Below are 16,695 nucleotides of genomic sequence, written 5' to 3'. Positions count from 1 at the left end.
GAAGCCGTGCTCTCCCCGTAGCCCCAGCAGTGAGGCTGGGCATGCGCCTGTGTGCTGGAAGAGCCTCTTAGCGACACAATCGCATGGCGGAGCTATTGATGAGATGCACAAGCACACCTGGTCGCAAACCACATGCGTTTCATAGCCGCGTGATTTTTAATGACCATTTCTGATAGAACTGAAGGAACGGTTACACTTGATTTTTTATTTATTTATTTTTTAAATCAGCGTCAGTTTGTTTACAGCCCTACATCTTTATTTTTCTGTTAATTTAAATACACACCTTAATATGTGTACATTTCACTATATAGATATATATGTTTATTTATTTATTTCTCCTGCAGAACATGGTAATCTTTAATCACGTCATTCACCCACCTAACCTAACAAACTTTATTTAACGCCTCAAACCAAGCTTCCCCTTCGACTCACATTTCCCCTACACAACAATCTATTGAGGGGGATTTATTTTACTTAGTGAAGTGCCATCTGTTAAAGCATTGATCCGCATGTGTATTCCCTGCGCTGATGTGTGTGTGTGAGGGGGGGGGGGGGGAGTAATATGAGGACTTCATTTCCACGTGTTTGCTTTTCCTCAGCACTGCAATGGGGAGATCACTTTCACCGTGCCTCTCTCTCTCTCTCTCTCTCTCTCTCTCTCTCTCTCTCTCTCTCTCTCTCTCCCCACTACAGTCACTGTAATTAAAAATGTCCTCTCTGCAAACTCTAGCTCGGTTTTGCAATTAAACAGATGCTTGTCAAACAGAAATGGCGTGGGCTAATAGACAGGTATGGCAGGTGTATGTCTACACAGAGTCCGGTCGTTTAGTTTTCGACTCCTTATGACAACACGCTGGAAAACAAAAGTAAATGTGCATGGTGTGTGTTTATTTCTGTGTATTTGCAGTACTTGGGAGGGGTGTAATTTGAGTGCTCCCTCCGAGTGACGTGCGAGGTGGGCTCGCTGAAAGACTGGGCCTTGGGATGGCTTTCCACAGGGCCCTGTACACGTTCTTTCTCTCTCTCCCTTTCTGTCCTTATCTCTCTCTCTATTTCTTTTTCTTTCTTTCTCTCTATTTTTCTCTTTCTCTCTGTCTTTCTTTCTCTTTCTCTTACTCTGTCTCTCTCTCTCTCTCTTCCCCCTTCCTCAAACTCTCCCCCATTTCCCCCTCTCTTCCTTTCATTCTCCCTCCCTCTCTCCCTCCCCCTCTCTCTCCCTCCCTCCATCCCCCTCTCTCTCCCTCACTCTTTCTTTCTCTCTCTCCCTCCCTCCCCCCTTCTCTCTCCCTCACTCTTTCTCTCTCTCTCTCCCTCCCTCCGCCCCCCTCTCTCTCCCTCACTCTTTTACTCTCTCTGTGCTACCATTTAGCTCAGCCACCTGTACGTGAGAATCGCCACTCGCATTTCACCTAATCATAAGTTGCAGGTCTGAGCACACAAAGCAATAAAGGGAAGAGAAGACTGCGTGGCCTTTGGAGGGCTCTGGGGGTGGGTGGGGGTGGGTGGGGGGGTCATCCCTCCTTGATTGTCACTCAGTGTCGAGCTGCATTCACAGGCCTGTCGGCGGAGTGACAGCGGTCGCCTGAGAAGTGAGCACTTACCTGGGCACTGTGTGAAACGCTGCCGTTCGCCGCTCACAGACCAGATCGGCTTTCCTGGCCTTCCCTATTCCCATCTCCCCCTCCTCCCCTCCCTCTCTCTATCCCTCCCTCTCTCTCTTTCCCTCGCTCTCCCTCTCTCTCTTTCCCTCGCTCTCTGTCGGACTGCAGTGACAGGTGTGTGAGCCTCCTCTGGCCCAGCCCTTCCCCTACCAGACAGGCTTTTGGGTCACTTTCTTCTCCCCTCAAGCAAACAGCCAATTTGGTGCAGAGTGACAACTCACTCTCTCACTTTCTCTCTGTGTGTGTCTCTTTCTCTCTCTCTCTTTCTCTCTCTCCCTTTCTCTCTCTCCCTTTCTCTCTCTCCCTCCTTCTCTCTCTACACCACAAATGGCATGAAGAGTATGAGGGGAGGGCTAGAACAAAGGGATGAAAGAGGGAAGAGTGGCCGGAGAGGTAGAAAGGGCTCGTCAGCAGAGGGACGGACGTGCTGGTGGGATATTATCCCTTTTTTGTTTTGTTCTTATTCTGGTCTGTTTTTCTTCTCCCTCCCTCGCACGTCCTTTGTCACGTGATTGCAGGAGGCTCACTGTGTCCCTGAAAGCCGCAATGTTCACTCAGCACACACTCTCCATATGAAGAATGGATGTGTTTTAGTTGGCTGTAAACAAGGCGACTGTGTGTGTGTGTGTGTGTGTGTGTGTTGTGGGTCTTTCTCTCCTCTTTAAAATCCGCTCTCCTCTCCAGGCCGCATGTGCTTGTCTTCACAGCGTGAGTGTTTAATCTTTTCAGGACGGCAAGTCGGTCCTGTGAATGAGGGCAGCGCTGCGCCTCGCTACCATCCGCCGGGCTAATTCTAAAGCGCTAATCGCTGAGCAAACACAGCAATGTTCCCCCTCTCTCTCTCTCTCTCTCTCTCTCTCTCTCTGTGTGTCTCTCTCTCGCTCTCTCTCTCTCTCTCCCTCGCCTTTCTTTTACACACACCACAATATAGCTACGCAAACCTCTTTTTTTCCCCTCTCTCTGTCTCTCTGGTACTTTTCTTTTTAAACTTTCTCCTCACTTTTGTCTTGTGTTTTTTTTTTCGTTCTTTCTTTTTTCTGTATGGCCACTCGCTTTTTTGCTTTTTTTTCCCTCCCCCACTTCTTTTCAGAAATCCTGAGAAATCGCTCCGGCACGCGGTTGTAGATGGAAGGAGCAGAGAAGGAAAGGGTTGGCAGAGGGGAGCGAGAGAGGAAGAGATAAAGAAAGAAAGAGGGGAGAGAGAGAGAGAGACCGAGTGTGTGAGTGAGTGAGCAAGGGGGGTGAAAAAGAGCGAAATTTCAGCTAGCGCGTTGTGCAATTCAACCGGCTTTATTTCCTACAGCATCCCGACAAACCTGGTGGTGTTTGTTTTTTAATTAGTTTGTCAGTTTCCCTGGCGAGGCGGCGGCTCGGTGCGACGGCCGGCGATAAGTGTGGATTTAGAGCTACGTCAATATTGTCCGCCCCCGTGCCACCAACCTGAGGAGGAGGCAGCGATGAAGGCCGCTGGCATTTGATGCAAAATAAATAGAGTGATTTGTTGGGTTTTGTTGTGCGGTTTGGCGCTGGCCAGAAAAGTTTTGTTTGCCTCCCCTGGTCTCTTGATTTGGTCGGGTTATTTGCTCTGATGCCGGCCCTGGCCTCTGCCACCGCAGGGGGTCTCGCACTCCTCTCTGGCCCTTCTCTATCAGTCTCTCTCACTATTACTCACTCTCTCTCTCTCTCTCTCTCTCTCTCTCTCTCTCTCTCTCTCTCTCTCTCTCTCTTTCTCTGTCTCAGTCTGTCTGTCTGTCACTTTCACTCTCATTCTCACCGGCTCCTCTCTCTATCTGTCTCCCCTTCTACTCTCTTACACTCTTCCTTTCTTGCTCCTTTCATTCTCTCTCTCTCTCTGTCTCTATTTCTCTATCTGTATTTCTTCTCTTTAACATTCTTCCTTCTTTCATTCTCTCTCTTTCTTTGTTTCTCGTTATCTGGTCACAAAGGGCGTCATCTCTCTCGGTCGGTGGGCTGTGGTCAGCCACACTTTTGCCCAGTATAATTCTCTGTCCAGAGCTGAGACTGCGCCTCATAATACCATGATCACAATAGCTGCTAATTAAAGCATCTGTATGTAAAGAGTGTCCTGTGCTGATGCACTGTTTTTTTATCGCCTGCCCTTACAGAGGAAGCTGCTGGCCATCTACCTGCATCACGACGAGAGCGTCCTCAGTAACGTCTTCTGCTCCCAGATGATGTGCGCCGAGTCCATAGTCTCCTACCTGAGCCAAAACTTCATCACGTGGGCCTGGGACGTCACTAAAGAGTCCAACAAAGCCAGGTGAGCCCCCAACTCCTCTGCTATAACCTCCCCCCACTACTCACAAATGCATGCGATCTTAAAAGGGACATTTCATTCTGTTCTGCCTGTTCCACGTGCTAACACCACCATCACAACAACACACATCACCACAACACACGCACACACACACACACACACACACACACACACACACACACACACACACACACACACACACACACACACACACACACACACACACACACACCACCACCACCACTCTTGCAGTCCCCGCTAGCTTCTCTGTGCCTCATTTTGCGGGCTGACAAAAGCAGTTGTGTTTGCTGTGTGAGGCCCCGTTTGGCCAGTCCGCTCTAATCTGGCCAAATAATGCGTCTGGGAGACATTGGGAACCGCCGCCACAGTCTCTTCATTTCAGCAGAGTGGAGCGGCTTCTCTCTGTCTATCTCTCTCTCTCTCTGTGTCTGTCTCTCCCCCGTCCATCTTCCTTCTGGGAGACATTGGGAATTTTCACCGCGAGACCGCCCGCCACAGTCTCTTCATTTCAGCAGAGTGGAGCGGCTTCTCTCTGTCTCTCTCTCTCTCTCTGTGTCTGTCTCTCCCCCGTCCATCTTCCCTCTGTGTCTCTCTCCCTCTCTTCTCCCTTCTTCTTTCTGTCTCTCTCTGTCTCACACACACACACACATTCTCTCTTTCTCCTTCACCACTCTTTCTCACATCCCCCCCATATCTCTCTCCTCCTCTCTCTCTCTTTACATAGCAGAGGGACTAGGGCCCAGTGATGAGAGGCCATGATGGAATGTTAACGTTATTCAGCCATTGCAGATCACATATCCTTGGGTGATGTTGGCGATGCAAAGCGCTGTGTGATAAATGTAGTCATTTTAACTTCTGAAGCTACAAGTCCCTGGAATGTGTATGCAGCGTCCGTCTTCGGTCAGATTCCCGCAGCTCTCCTTTCTTAACTGCTATCGCTGGCTAGCAGCTAAAAGGTTGGAAGCCATTGACCTCCTGTGTGTGTGTGTGTGTGTGTGTGTGTGTGTGTGTGTGTGTGTGTGTGTGTGTGTGTGTGTGTGTGTGTGTGTGTGTGTGTGTGTGTGTGTGTGTGTGTGTGTGTGTGTGTGTGTGTGTGTGTGTGTGTGTGTGTGCGCGCGCGTGCATGCATGTGCCTCTGTTCAGTGTCCCTTTCTTTGGTCAGGAAAGCCTCAGGTGTGTGTGTGTGTGTGTGTGTGTGGAGAGAGAGAGAGCGAGAGGTGGTGTTGGAGAGCTGGCCTCCATGGGTCAGGGGGTCATGCAGGGCCTGAATTGGGCCCAGCAGCAGGCCTTGTTCAGGGGGCAGGCCACAGCTTTTCCCCTCTTCCACTAGGCTACCCCTCAATAGCCCACCCCCTGGAAGGACATGTGTAAGGAGGGCCAGAGTGGGGAGAGCTGGAGCGCTGAAGGAATGGGGTGTGTGTAGGTGGGGGTGGCGGGTCCAGACACTGACCCTGCGTCTATTTGAGTTCCTTTGGGGGGGGGGGGGGGGGGGGGTGAGTGGGGGGGCATATTCCTGCCGTTCATTCTGCGCCCTCTCTCCTTTTAGCTTCTTGCCCCAACTGAGCCTTTTATTGCAGATTAAAGGCAGGCAACATCTGGAGCTTTTCATAGAGACCACTGCTACACACCCCCTCTCCCCCCCCCCCCCCCCCCCACACACACACACACATGCACGCTTGCCCTCTCTCACACACACACACACACACACACACCCTCTCTGTCTCTCACACACACACACACACACACACACTCACACACACCCTCTCTGTCTCTCTCTCACACACACACACACACACACACACACACACACACACCGGTGTCCTGCGCACATTTCTCACGCTCCCAGGTTGAGCCGGCCTGGCCCCTGATTGGCGTTAGTGGTGGTGGCCATTAAGCAGACCCACTGGGTCCCGCGGCCTCGGCCCTTTGAGTCGGCGCTCCGCAGCCCAGCGGACGGCCCAGGAATTCTCGGGCCTTTTCAGCTCGGTGATTAATTATGCATAAAAATCTCTAATCTCACCACGGCGTGCCAAGATAATTGTCACCTTCGGGAAATGCCTTGTAAAATACCACAGTGACACTTGTAAGCATGCGTTACATTGTTAGCAGCGTAGGCCTTGGCATTCCAAGGTAATGTCACACTGTTTTCCCACACTGCGATCTCTTTTTCTCGCGCTTGTGAGAGCTCAGTGACTGATCAATATACTTGGCAGAGCACTTCACCACAGAGCTGAAATGTTTGATCCCTTTGAAGTTGATTATGAAGAAATAAGTCAACTTCTGAAAGAGCTCCAAGTTAATGCGAAGCTTATTAAAAAGGAAACCACAGTATTTGAGCACCTTCTCATGCGGAAAATGAGCGTTTGGAATTGCGAGCCAGTGACTCCTCCGTTGACCGTCTTTTACCTCTTGGGCATGTCTGTGCAAAAAAGTGTAGGTTAGGCTATTTTTTTTTCCTCATTCCTCCTCCTCCTCGCGGTGCTTCTGGTTCACCTGCTGGGTAAGTACTCACCTGAGGTGTGACGTCGAATGCACTCCTTCTCAGGCCATGCAGAAATCTCTCTCCTGGAGCCACACCTTGACAGGTGTGAGTCTGACGCGAGGCGACAGTGTGGAGCAACATTAACATTCTAATGTCTCGCTGTGGAGTGGAGACCTTTGCCAACTTGTCAGTTTCATAACCAGAGCACCACTCATCCGAGGAGATATGCAAAGAGCAGGTGTTTGGATGGGAAGGTTTGCCGTACGGAGGGGGGAGGTTGGGGTGGTAGGGGAAGAAAGCAAGAACAATCTCTGAAAACATTCTTCTCAGAAATGTTGACTGTGTTCTCTTTCCCATGGTGACAGTAGTTATATTGTATGCCTCTCCCGATAGACTCGCTACTGCTAATCCTCACCAGTCCCCAAACCTAGTTTTGTCTCGTCACCCCGTAGTTATTTGGTTAGTTGCCTGGCCTTTGTGTTTGTTGTCTTGTTGAAACAGGAGCTGCTCAGCTGGTGGGGGTTTATCTAAACGTCCGTGTTCAACAGGGCTAGCGCAGGGTAGGGTTTCTCACCAGGCCCTGGCTGCTAATTGTTCTCTTGTCCTGTACCACTGGTTAGAATTACACTGTACTCTCTCTCTCTCTCTCTCTCTGTCTCTCTCTCTCTCTCTCTCTCTCTCTCTCTCTCTCTCTCTCTCTCTCTCTCTCTCTCTCTCTCTGAGTACGTCCAGCTGGTCTCTCCTAAGCCCTGCTTCGCTCCCTGCTTGCGCAGTTGTGTGTTGAGAGTGAAGGAGAGAGAAGGGGGGTGCGTTTAGTACAGGGGTTGTATTAAGCACACAGTGTCTGGGGGATGGTGGTAGTCAGACCTGGGTAACGGAGGTGTGTTCTCCCTGATGGGCTCCACTTGGCCTGGGCACAGTCGTCCCCCTTCTGCCCCTGCACTGGGCCTCTTCCAGGAAATGATGGACAGGAGTTTGTTTTCTCTCTGTGTTCACACTCTTCAGCTGTGATTGTGCTCAGGGCAACAGGGGGAAAGACAGGGCGTGGGCCCTTAATCTGATAAAGATGAGCAAATTACTTAACGAGGGCTGTTTTTCTTTTTCACGAGCTTTGCTGAGAGCGTAAATAAATTCAACCTAATGGGACAGTTACCAGTCAGTGATTTACAGGGCCTGGTAAAAACAGCAGGCAGCTGAACAGAAGTTGTCAAGTCAGGAGGACTTTTTGTCTGCACTTCATGTTGTCAGATTCCCCGATAGGAAATGCAGGATAATTGCTAGTCATTGACTTCCTTTCTGAATGGCCTGCCGGAAGGTTTTGGCTCATCTGTCCAGGCTATGCTTAGAGTTTTTGATTGGAATGAACATGATGGCACAGTCATTTTTTCACTCCGTAGAAAAACACTCGATAATAAGAACCGTCAATGTGAAATGGGACCAAAAAAATTTGCTAGCTCCGAAGCATTCTGAGATCTGTCAGTACTCAGGAGTGAGAGATCAGATCACTTGCATAAGTGTATAGCTGTATAAGTGTTGTGGAAACAGACAGGGCTGTCTACCTTTTCTAGTCATCTCCAGAGGAATAAATTTAAATTAATGTCCATCTATGCAAGCGCTGTCTGATTCATTTCACTCCTTCCTTTGCTTTTGATTATTTTATATTCTACCTCCAGGGCACCTCTGCCTGGCTTCCTTCTCTTCCATCTTCTGAAAGCCATGATTACCAATGAGAGTAACTCTCCGTACTCTAGACACACACACACACACACACACACACTTGCTCGCGCGCGCCATCACTCTCCACTGTTCTCCCTGACCTGTGCTCGCCGCTCCGGTCCTTGGCTCTGTTCTCCCAGCCGTTGGTTATTAAAACACACCTTATTAAAACCAGGGGTGGGGAAACCTAATCTATATTTGCATTCAGTCTATAGCCAGTCATTAATATTATGACATTTACAGTGAGCTGGGAGGCTCTGGCTGCTACCCTTTTCCTTGCCTCGAAATGTTAATTTAAAAAGTTCTGTCTTTGTAATGGAATAAGAGATCCTCGGCTGCCCTATCAAATTCATCACGTCTGGAGAGGAATGCTAATCGGCTGCTGGGCCCACGGTTGGGAGGAGGCGGACGGGTGGGTGGGTGGTTGGATAGGCTGGGTGGGTTGTGTGTGTGTGTGTGTGTGTGTGTGTGCGTCTGCCAGAATCAGAGGCAGAATTGGTTTTAAAGTCCCTTAATGCACCTGGGCCTGTGGAGGCCTCCTGTAGCAGCTGTAAGTCTCAAAATAACCTCTCACACAACTTATCTTCCTCTCTCTGATCCTCTCTTTTCCTCTCTCTTTTCTCTCTCTCTCTGTCTCCCTGTTTCTCTTTCTTTCTCCAATCTGTTTTCTCTCTCCCTCTCATATTCTGTCACTCATTCTCTCTTTTCTCTTCCCCCAGACTACTTACCGTGTGCACACGGCACTTTGGCAGTGTGGTAGCTCAGACCATTCGGACGTACAAAACCGACCAGTTCCCCCTGTTACTCATCGTCATGGGCAAGCGGACGTCCAATGAAGTATTACATGTCATTCAAGGTAACCGCTCGTCAAACGTCCCCCAGTGAATCCCTTATGCTAGTGTATGCAGTAAGGATGCTGGGGAATCATCTGCATGTCTAGAATACGCTCATTCATGATAAAGCATTGCTTTAACAAAAAAAATGAGAGGTGAAGTTGCCAGTCATTTCACAGCTCAAAGATGTTGAGCTGAATCGGTTGAACTAAAATTGATTAAATGAATTATTTATTTGTTTGTTTGTTTGTTGAAGGCAATACAACAGTGGACGAGTTGATGATGAGACTAATGGGAGCGATGGAAATCTTCACTGCCCAGCAGCAAGAGGACATCAAAGACGAGGTGACCCAAGCCGTACACAGAAAACAAAATAACACTGAACAAGACAACGTACAATTGGCCAATAAGGACGGAAACAAAAAACCTTAGCTTGGCTGTATGGTACCGCCAGAGACGGTTTATAAAGCGAGACGATTCATATGAGGGTAAATTCCGGTTTCACTGTGACGCAACTGCCACTCCCATTTAGGAGGCAAACGGGAGCATTGCTATGGGAGAAATAAACCTGTCATCAACGGCTCCTGCTTCTGCTGATTCTACACCGTTCTAAACCGATTATCTCGTCACTGATTACACCCCTTTAGGAGGCGGAAGTGGGTGCCATTTCATTCCATTGAAAAACCCCTTGATTCATCTTAGTAACTATATGATCTTTGGTACCGCTCCTTGAAATGGTTATTTTGTTTGACCTCATCCTCTCCCTTCACCTGATCCTGATGATACACACTCCACCTGTGGATTAGCCTGCATGCTAGGACACATCACATCCCAAATCATTGTCGCTCCCCGTCCGTCCCAGACAGTAAGAGCTGGCGAGATAAAAGCACAAAAGCCCTTCAACCAGAGAGAAAGTGTACTCAAGAGTTGCTATTTTCCTTTGCAGTGCTCCAGCGGTCACAATACAAGCCCCAATCCAGACTCAACTCTTGAGTGCTAGTAGCCCTTAGCCGTCCCTGCCTTCTTAAATCCAGTCCAGACAGCACAAAGGAAGTTGAAAGCACTACGGGGAGAAAAACGGATGAAACAAAAGGAGTCGGTGCCTTTCACTCTTGGGACTATGCGGCCCGAGCGGTAACAAGGCCCTCTCTGTGTGATATGGAGAGCCTATTCTTCCTCTACCATGGGCCCATTCAAAAGCTCTCTCATTCTCTAGCCATTCTAAAGGCATATGTTTGTACTCTAAACAGGGCATATGTCCGCGGATGGTATTGTAAGTCTTGCGTTCTTTTCCCCGTATTGCGTTATTGTTACGAGGGCATTGAACGCTTTCTGTCAATAGCATCAACCAGAGTGTGCCTGAAACAGGTGCAGCCCCATTGTCGCTAATGAACGGAGCTCAGACTGGGTCCGTTTCAGTTTGGTCCACAACACTAGAATGTTTGTTTAACGATAGACTATCATGCCCATACCTTTCTGAGACAGTAACTTCCCTTACTTTTTTTTATTATTCAATGAAATGGCATTCATTAAATGCCATTTAACTTGGCTGCAGTCATCACATTGTTTTGAAATGTAGGTAGGCAAGCTGTGCACGACCGATGCTCTGGGCTGGTACCTTATTGGATGACAAATGTCATCATAAAATAATGGATGTAACCCAGAGACAAAATAAACCATAAGGTGTTATCTAGTGGTACTTATTAGTGGTACTATAGATACACAGTGTGTTTGGAACTGGAAATCGAAAACTCTACGAACCTCTGAATTGCTACGTCCATAGCCATTATTTTGTTTCGGCTTTCTTCAGACAAGTCAGTAAAAGTAATTGTAAAGTTACATTTTTTTAGCGTATTATCATATGCAGTGGTCATTCACTGTGCTTCCCATGTTATGACACAATATTAATCAATATATACACATGTAAAAAAATAGCACTATAAAGACAAAATAATCAATTATGAAACAAAATGATGACATAGTGATAATAATGTGTGTGTGTGTGTGTGTGTGTGTGTGTGTGTGTGTGTGAAAAGAGAAAGGTAATGACAGCCTCTCCACCATGGTTTCTGAGGTTGGGATGCCCTAGCTAGTGCCACAGATCCCTCTGTAGACCTAGCCTGGTTAGCGCCTACCAGACGTTCATTTTCTCGTATTTGAAAAAAAAATGCCCAGATCCGTTCATTGGGCGCCACGGATGTCGCAAGGCAGGATGGGAACACCCGGGCTACTGTTGACCATCTGTTGGCGCTCCCCTGCACTGCGGGCTCAGCCCCGGTCCTCAATCCTGTGGCCTGTCCTAGAGCCCTGACTACAAGGGTCTTGTGCACTGCTCTTTATACTTACACTTCTACTTATTCATTTGACCGTTTGGCTGCCACTTTTATCCAAAGCGACTTAATTATTATCACGCGAGCCATTTTCCTCAGAGCTACTTGGATCTAGGTGCCTTGCTCAAGGCCACAACAGCGGCAATGGGAATTGAACCCATAACTTTTTTTATGCTAGTCCAGCTCCTTAGCCGCTATGCTAACGCTGCCTCCACTTTCCTTGTGGCTTGAGTAGACCGCTGGAGGCGACTGGTCCTTTCTCCCGTTGGCCTGTGGCCCTTGATGGCCCCTGCTGGCCCTGGTTAGGCTGTTAGGGTGCTGACTAGACAGCAAGCCGAGCCAAGTGCAGGTCATGTACGCACACATTGACGGGGCTGGTGGGAACTGTTAAGGCAGGACGCGCGTTGAGGCAGCCCCAGGGCCAAATCTGCGGTCCTGTTAGCTGAAGCGTACGCTCGTCTGTGACGCTCTCACCTCGTGTTGTGACAGCTCTCAGGTTCTCACGGAATGCCTCGCCTGTTTTCTTTTTTTTTTTTAAGAGGAAAAAATCATTAAGTGCAAAAGGCAACAGAAAAAGGTTTTCCCATAACAGTACAGTACAGGAAGATCTTCTCTGTGCTCTTAAGCATCGCTAATGGGACATGGAATGTTAATAACCGTCCCAAACAGGTGGATAAACAAATGCTGTGTACTGTACAATGAGACACTTCATCTTTCATCACAACACATTCGCTCACTTAGTGATTTGGAAGAGTCAAAATATAACGATGATCGTTGATTTCCGTGTCATTTCCTGGACATTTTGATAGTCTGTCATTACAAAGAGCTCTAGTTTGGAAGGTCATAATACAGGCTCCAAATTGCGTTGCGAGTGCATGTTGAGGGCACGTTTGAGTCTTTTGAGTCTTGAGTCTTTCCCAGGCCACCAAGAGCATCAGCAGACACTTCTCCGTGTCCGTCTCAGTGAGCCCTGTAATTGTGTTTGTGTTTGTGTAGTCGTACTTGGCTCTGAGACCAACGCGAGTCGACTCGGGCTATAAGCGAGCAGAAGGTGGCGATGAGAGGCGAGCCCACTGGCCCTGACGGAGTAGTTAATAACCGCAGGAATGTGCGAGGCAACATCCTGTAGGTGCCACAGTCTCTAACGCGTTACTCGGGAGCTCAGGCGTGAGACAGGTGGGGAGATCGGTCTCGGCCAATCACAGCGTAAGACCGGGAGGCTCCATTAAGTTACTGCTGATCCTGTTCTCGCTGCCGTGCGCTTCCCGGGCCAAAGAGTCACTATGTTCCAGATTCCCCTAAAGACGATTTTCAACAACATGTGCGTTGTGTGTGATGTACTCAATTATATTTACTTCACTTGTTGTGTGAATTAATACTGTGTGTGTGTGTGTGTGTGTGTGTGTGTGTGTGTGTGTGTGTGTGTGTGTGTGTGTGTGTGTGTGTGTGTGTGTGTGTGTGTGTGTGTGTGTGTGTGTGTGTGTGTGTGTGTGTGTGTGTGTGTGTGTGCATGCGCTAGACTTCTTCTAAGTTTGCTTGGCCTCTGTGTGACTGCTTTGTCAGCTGGGGGAAGATGGCATGACTCAGAATGAATCCTGGCAGTCAGCGTCTGACAGCATCCGTCTGTGCAAGGGTCTGTCTGTTATGTGCCAGTGGTGTAGTGTGTGTGTGTGTGTGTGTGTGTGTGTGACCCAGACAGCCCTGACCTTGGTCGGGCCAATGTGTGTGTACATGCATGCATACCTACTAAAGCTCGTACAACTTTGCCTCGTATGGGGGTGTGTGTGTGTGTGGTTTGGGGAGCACATACTGTAGGCCCAAACAGGCTGACCACAGTGTGTCTAGATGAACACACTGGAGAATGTACAGACAACACCTCACCTCCACCCCTCCCACACCACTCTAGTCTTACCAGACAGTCCACATATCGGCCACATTCCTCTGTCTGTGATGTGGCCTGCCGCTGGACAGGCCAGCCCCAGCACAAGCAGCACACGGGCAGAACTTTCTCTCCACTCTCAACAAGCCCGGCTGCCTCACTGAAGCCTTTTGGGGAGGGGGCTGGATATTGCTGGTATATTATGCACATCAACATATCAGTTCAGGACAGAACAGGAAGCTACCGCTTCAGACAGGAAGTAATCATGAGTGATCATAAACTATCATAAATGATCATAAACGATCATATACAATGCAGGCCTCAGTGTGTCTACTGTGTACCTGGGGCTTTACCATGGGAGCATAAACACATACACACACATCGCACACACACACACACACACACACACGCATACACACACACTTCACATACTGACCCTGTTTATGACTTGCCTTTATTCGCGTCAGCAGCCTTTGTGTGGGCGCTAAAGCCCTGCGTCCTCATTCATGTGTCCTCGTGAGCCTTTGATCATCCTGCGTGTCCCCGCCGCTTCTTTCTCTCGCCTCCTCGGCTCACTCCCATTCACCCGGCCGCAGGAAGTCTACGCAGCGCCTAGGCCACGCCAGCTCTTTCAGCGCCGTCAAAACAAGCCACACACACACACACACACACACACACACACACACACACACACACACACACACACACACACACACACACACACACACACACACACACACACACACACACACACACACACACTGCGAAAGCCTCCGCCGCGGCACTGCACAATGGAAACAGTAGTTTTATCCTCCTACCATTGATAAGGGGGAGAAAGAGAACCGCTTCCTCTACGCCCTCCTTCCACACACAGCAGGTGGAGTAGCCATGTCATGTCTGCCCCGGCACAAACAGGGACTGAAGGCCACTTAAAAAGGAGCCTGCTGTTTGTCCACAGAGGAAGTAAAGCCCCCGTTCAACTCCCTCACAAATTACGGGTTAAAATGAATTATTTCAGTTTCTATTTAGTTTCTACTTTGCACTGTGTAGTAAACAGAGGTGTGCGTGTTTGTGAGTGTGTGTGTGTGTTTGTGAGTGTGTGTGTGCGTACAGGCGTGTGTGTGTGTGTGTGTGTGTGTGTGTGTGTGTGTGTGTGTGTGTGTGTGTGTGTGTGTGTGTGTGTGTGTGTGTGTGTGCGCGCGTGTGTGTGAGTGCTGGGTAGTCAGGTGAGCGCTGCTAATGCCATTCCTTTGGTGTTTCTGGCAGGACGAGAGAGAGGCCAGAGAGATGGTGAAGAGGGAACAGGACGAGGCCTACCGCCTCTCTCTCGAGGCCGACCGCAAGAAGGTAAGTTCAGGCCGAATTTGGTTCTTAAGTTCGATGTCGCGGGTCCAAAAGATTTTTCGCGAAAATACATTTACTAGCACAGCCAGACTGTTTTTGCAACTTGTAAACGTTGTCATCATCACCCTCACTTTAGCGATTGTGAAACAAAATCGCTTAACTTAAACAGAATACTTACTTAGATTAAATATTCAAGGGTAATGTCAAGGCTTCCTCGAAAAATCAGATTTGATTAGGTTGCGGTAACAAATCAGTAGTAAGATGACCAGTTTCTCAAAGGCTACTCAGAATAGCGGGGGGAAAAAAGTTTTATTTTGCAGATGCTGGTGAGAGAGCACCCCAATAATGACGTGCGTGTGCGTGTGCGTGTGTGTGTGGTGCAGAGGGAAGCACAGGAGAGGGAGGAGGCCGAACAGGTGCGCCAGCAGCAGATCCGCAAGGAGCAGGAAGACGAACGAGAGGTGAGATACTCACACACATATATACACACACACACATACATACCTGCATACATACCAGGGATGGAAATTAGCACCAGCCACCAGCCAAATGCTGGTAAAATGTGAGAGTGGCTGGTAGATTTCAGACACAAAGTCATATTTTAACATTGAGTGGCTGGTTAATTTGATCAGAAATCTGCTATAGGCTGATAGATTTTCGCATTTTCAAATTTTAATTTCCACCCCTGATACATACATATACTCACCAACATATACTGTACTCAGTCCCTTACTCACGCACTCTATACACACACATTAATACATACATACATACATACATATACTCACTCACATATAACAATCCTTTACTCACACACTCATACACACACATACATACATGCATACATATACTCACTCACATATACACAGTCATTTACTCACACACTCATATACACACACATACATACATGCATACATATACTCACTCACATATACACAGTCATTTACTCACACACTCATATACACACACATACATACATATATATATATATATACACTCACATATGCAGTGCCATTTACTCACACCCTCATATACACACATCCACTCTCAAATACATATACATACTCACATATGCATACATGTACTGTATGTAATTTACTCACACCCTCACACACACATACACTCTCATACGAGCAGTATACACACTGCTGTGTATAAACGAGTAGTATACATACAGATACACACTTCTGTACACACATCGACATCGACATGTACACACACACACCCACACACACACACAGAGACAGACTGACAAACACTGTCACATATGCATCTGGTCTATAACACAATAGCCTACAAACACAGTCGTCTACACCAATACAAGTCATGTCACTGTGAGCGTCATTCATACACACCCATGCTTGTGGCTCAATGCAAATCTCTATATTTCCATACTCACGCTAGCAAATAAGTGAGACTTGAGTGGCATGTACTGTATGCCGACAGCAGCCTTTATTTGATCAGTTTATGGAGATGGCGGCCTTTTGTTTTCTGCTCCTTTGTTATTTTTCCTCCTGTTTCGTGTTCCGTTTGTTTCTGACAAAGACCCGTGAGCTCATATTAATCTGTTTCTGCGTGTGCTTTGTCCTTCTGGAAGGTTCTATATTTTCACTTTATTAATGTTTTTACTGCATCTCTCCAGTTGATTTATGACCCAGACAACCACTCATCCCACTGACCTTAAGTTTGTGCAGGGACACCCGTCTCCCTCCGTCTGACACACACACACACACACACACACACACACACACACACACACACACACAGTGTTATTGTTGTTTTTACAGTATACACACACACACAAAGGGCCTTGCTGGCCCATGGGGCTGCAGGAGCAGAACAAAAGGCAGACGCACAAAAGCCCACATGCGCCCACAAAGGCAAACAATCACGACCCGGGCCCCGGCACATGCCCGTGTGCACCCACACACACACACACACACACACACACACACACACTCCCCACCGCCGGCCCTGTTTGCTCTGCTCCGTGCTGCCCAATGGACCCATCCAGCGGCCTCACATTTGTCACATTAGTTAAACATGGAGGGAGAGGGAAGGCCTCAGACAAAAGCAGCCCTGTCTGATCTTAATTATACCACTTTAGCGCTCTCACTCGCTCGCTTCTCTCTGTGTCTCTCTATTACTAGA

At 48.3% G+C, this 16,695-nt stretch overlaps 1 protein-coding gene across 2 annotated transcripts in view; it reads left to right on the top strand.

Moving 5' to 3' along the window:
- The window catches only part of faf1 (Fas (TNFRSF6) associated factor 1), an 85,583-nt gene that overhangs the window by 52,933 nt on the left and 15,955 nt on the right, over positions 1 to 16,695 (top strand). For both annotated transcript variants that reach the window (XM_062555663.1, XM_062555662.1), the window contains exons 13-17: positions 3,788 to 3,942; positions 8,878 to 9,014; positions 9,248 to 9,336; positions 14,467 to 14,547; positions 14,928 to 15,005. In XM_062555663.1, coding sequence (XP_062411647.1) covers positions 3,788 to 3,942; positions 8,878 to 9,014; positions 9,248 to 9,336; positions 14,467 to 14,547; positions 14,928 to 15,005 — 540 coding nt within the window. The remainder of the gene's footprint in view (positions 1 to 3,787; positions 3,943 to 8,877; positions 9,015 to 9,247; positions 9,337 to 14,466; positions 14,548 to 14,927; positions 15,006 to 16,695) is intronic.

This window comes from Sardina pilchardus, chromosome 15, assembly GCF_963854185.1.
Source record: "Sardina pilchardus chromosome 15, fSarPil1.1, whole genome shotgun sequence".
NCBI classification, from domain to species: domain Eukaryota; kingdom Metazoa; phylum Chordata; class Actinopteri; order Clupeiformes; family Clupeidae; genus Sardina; species Sardina pilchardus.
This window is presented reverse-complemented; position numbering and strand designations above follow the sequence as displayed.